Source organism: Solanum pennellii, chromosome 5, assembly GCF_001406875.1.
Source record: "Solanum pennellii chromosome 5, SPENNV200".
Classification (NCBI taxonomy): Eukaryota; Viridiplantae; Streptophyta; class Magnoliopsida; order Solanales; family Solanaceae; genus Solanum; species Solanum pennellii.
Window position 1 is genome coordinate 7,833,452 of NC_028641.1, and position 4,294 is coordinate 7,837,745.

The 4,294-nt window shown below is 32.1% G+C and overlaps 1 protein-coding gene across 1 annotated transcript; it reads right to left on the reverse strand.

Annotated features, from left to right (window-relative positions):
• Nucleotides 1-1,246: 1,246 nt before the first annotated feature.
• Nucleotides 1,247-2,831, reverse strand: LOC107018731 (protein JINGUBANG). Its single transcript, XM_015219291.2, has one exon. The coding sequence runs from the start codon at nucleotides 2,754-2,756 to the stop codon at nucleotides 1,479-1,481; it is 1,278 nt and encodes a 425-aa protein (XP_015074777.1). The 5' UTR covers nucleotides 2,757-2,831; the 3' UTR covers nucleotides 1,247-1,478.
• Nucleotides 2,832-4,294: the final 1,463 nt, after the last annotated feature.

Below are 4,294 nucleotides of genomic sequence, written 5' to 3' on the forward strand. Positions count from 1 at the left end.
ATTCCTAATTAACAACGTATTGTCGGCAAAACTATTCTGATTTATTGACTTGTTACAGGTGACAATAAACTTGTTTGTCTATATACATAGTAACATCTGACAAATTCAGGAATATAAAAAGAAGAATTAATATTTAATTAATCCTAATTAGTAGTATTCGACAATAACAAAGTTTTAAGTAAAAGACAAAGGCTAAAGATGATTACTAAAAGAGAAAAGAGAGTTTGAAAAGGCCAACTAATTAATTTGTGGTTTATGAAATGTTAATAATTTGTCTTTATGTTCTTGAATTCTAGTTTATAAGGTATAATTAGGATTATATAAATTAAGATAATCACTCATTTTCACGTGATTAGTCACATGATTAAGAGTTGACTTTATCTCGATTACTGCAACATAATTTGTCACCTTTTTACATTAACATTATCTATTAATTATCCAAATTCTTCTTTCTTTTCTTACCATTTTTCAAAATTCCAAATTCACCTACTTTATTAGAGCCACCCTAGCTCTAACGTTGAAACAAGTTTAGTCTTACTCACCTATAAAATAGAACTACTACAACATTTTTTATTTTATTTATATATAAATGTCAATAAAAGGTTACATGTTATATTAAAACTCATGTAAAAATACCTTACACTATTATATAATGAGTATGTGTTAAATCCAAGTTGATAAAAGACTAATTCTTGAGGCTCGTTTGATAGCTATAAGAATAGTATGGAATGAAACATAGTAATAATGGTGAAATTAATAATATTGAGATTATTTTTTATCGATCGTTTGATTTGTCGTATTAAATGAGTAGAGTATACAATTAGCATACTAATAAATAACAATACTAAAAAAGATATATTATAATATAATTAACATCTCGTGTTGTTAACTGTATAATTCACTATATATAATAATAGTACTGAATATGAGGTGTAAATAATATAGATTGAAAATATTAGCAAACAAACATTATATATATATATGGATTATTTTCGCTAATATCCCAGAAAACACTACCTACATAACTCACTACATATATAGATTAACAAATAACAAAATATCCATGGTTACTCATCTAACGATTAAAAAAAATATTAAAAGACAAGAATAATTAGCATTCGACCTTTTAAAGCAAGAGTAAAGTATTAATCTTTAAAATAAACATTGATATAAAAATTTATATTACGTAGATGATAAGTTAAAGTGGTCAAACATTTGATATATATATAATCATATCATATAAGTATGAAGATAGAACACCATTTGACTATATAAACACTTCAAGATTTAAAAGACTTGAACATTTACCCTAGTAAATTTCTTGACTATTTCTAAGTAGTCAAGTTGGAAAAAATGCATAAAATAAGAGCACCAAATTCCAAATAAAATTTCAAACAATTATAAAAAAAAAATAAACTTGTTAGTACATAAAATCTATTTTCTAAAATTCTAAATTGAGAAAAAAATAAATACAAATATCAACTTCCACTTGAACTAGAAACCACAATTTGCCACTCTTTAATTTCTCCGTCGAAGCTTCCACTAAACAACTTAACACCACCGCTTTCCGCCGGCGACGCCACCAATGACCTCACCGGTGTTCGATGTCCATCAAGTACCGTTAAACAACAGAACTGTCCCTGATTCCCACGTGTCCAAATCCTCACCGTTCGATCCGCCGAGCCACTAAACAACAAATCAGAAACGTTGATCAAACACAGTATCGCCTTCGTATGGCCTCTCAATGCACCCGTAACCACCATGTAATTCGCACTGTCTTCTCTTTCCCACACTAAAATCGACCGGTCACAGGCGCCGGAAAACAACACAGACTCATCGGAGCTTAACGCTAATGCATTCACCGCCGATTTATGCTTCTCCAACGTCGCAATTAATCCAATTTTACCTTTCTTCTCTGCATACGGTTTCGCCCAAACCCGAATTCGTTTATCAGCCGAACCTGTAAAAATTGTTCCGTCCTTCCCTACTACAACAGCGTTAATCGCATCATCATGAGCTTTAATCGATTCAATACACCGTAATTTCGAACCTCCCCAAATTTTCAAACACCGATCCCACGAAACAGAGCACATGAAATTCTCATTCACAGCTAACCCAGAAACAGCATCATGATGTTCGATCCACATTTTTTTCTTATGTCTTCTCACATTTGTATAACTACTCGGAAACACAAACCGGCGTAATCGATCCTCAAGCGTCGGGAGAGTTGCTATTAGTTTATGCTGCTTATTGGGTGTCAACTTCCACACCCGGATTTTACAATCCTGATGGGCAGTGAAGATTTTACCGTCGAGGAAACTAACAGATTTTGCAGAACCAGAAGATGGGTCTTTGTCATTGAAAGTATCGATAAGTGTGAAATTTATGAGTTCGAAAACGTTGATTTCATTTGAGGAAGCTGCATATAACAGATTGTTATGCATAGCAAGGAAAGTGACATGGGCATTTCTGGGATTTAGAGAATTTACGCAACGAGCGGAGATGGCGAGGTTTAAAGTTGCAGGGGAGAGATTTTGCAGAGAAGGAACAGAAGGTAAAGTTAAAAGTGAGAGATTGCTCTGTAAACTGCTGAGAGAATTTGTTTCTTGAGAAAATAATGACGGTGAAGCAGTACTACTGGGTAAATCGGAGAAGTTACTTGCATCATCGGGAAACATCCCTTTTAGTGGCGGAAAAGGGTGGTCGGCGGCGGCGTTAACGGAGGAAGAAGGTGAAATCCATGATCGGAATTTCATATTGCCGGCGGAATATACAAGAGAATATGTGTTTTTAAGTGTTGTGTGGGTTTTTTGTGTTTTAGAAAAGAGGGAAGGAATATATAAAGAGTCTTGACTTGGACTTAAGGGGAGCTGTGGTTGAGTTGTCTTTTTTTCTTTTTCTTTTTTGCAAGTTGTCCATTTTGCCCCACATTCTTGTTCAAAAAATAATAATCATCATTTAAACTTTAAACAAGTTGCAAATTGTAAATTTTTATTAATAAGTTGAATTTTGTTGTTAATCTAGTCTAATTTTTAGTTCATGAATTGAACATGGTAATCATAGACATTTAAAATAAAACTTTATGAAGAAGTAGCACATATGTATATAATACGCATTATGTCAACTCAACATAATTATTATTTTTTCGTTTATAATTACGCAACAATGTTTAGTTTCATTTTTGATGGAATTAGCAAAGCCAACCTAAAGATATTCATAATGTGTTTGTGAATTCAATGTCCTAAAAGACGATATTACGTAATGCCAGATATTGATATTTTTTAATGTGTTGTAAATTTAATGTTCTAAAAAGCGAGTTGGGTGTGTAATATGAGATATTTTACTTAGCAGGGGGTAAGGCGTAAACATCAAGATATTAGGCATTAGACGTGTTTAAGACGTATACAAAAATTTTAATATGTTATGAATTCAGTGTTCTAAAAGGTGTGAGACATTTTACTTAGCACGGGGACAAGGCGTAAACATCAAGGTACGAGGCATTGGACGTGATTAAAACGTACCATTGAATGCTTAAGGAATAAGCCTTACATAACTAAACCCTAAATACGTGTCTCGATTCGTCTTGCCAGAGCCCTATCCCAAAACAACCTTTTGTAATATTACTTATAATATTCTATTTGTTTTTTATCAAGTTAGTATAATTTTTCAAAAAATAATTCACATCATTTAGTGTATTTAGAAATTTATTGTGCATTTGTCATATTATTTATAACCATTAAAGCATCTCGATTCAAATATATTTATAGCAACTAAACAACAAAATCTAAATAGTTTTTCTTATGTGTACGTCTTCAACTATGAATAACGATAACAAACCAGTCTATTCCACGAACGTCATCACTCCCACCCAAGCTTGCTGTTTAGCTCTTCACATGATCCGAGCTAGCTTCTATCCATTGTCTTCATATGTACTCATCGTGACGAACAATCGCTCTAATACTAGTTTGTTTAAGGCTAATTTCACTATTAGTCATTGTTGTTAATTAAGAAAATAACCAACCTTTGTAATTATCATCATTTTAACAATATCTATCTCGTGTATTTTTGCCTCCTCCATATTTTCTTTAAAGTGATAAAATTTTTGGTTAATTTTGATATCATACGCGTACGGACAAGCTGTATTAATTGACAATGACATACATATAAAAAAATATATATATTGAACACTAAATAGAAGATATACAATAAATATAAAAAGAGAAAGTTTGAGCTAGTGCAAGTGGACAATTGGTGGAAGCTGCTTAGAATTGAACGTCAACAGCTTAAACGAAGA

Excerpts from the sequence above, each read along its gene's own strand:
- LOC107018731 (XM_015219291.2), bottom strand. The coding sequence starts at position 2,756 with ATGAAATTCCGATCATGGATTTCACCTTCTTCCTCCGTTAACGCCGCC.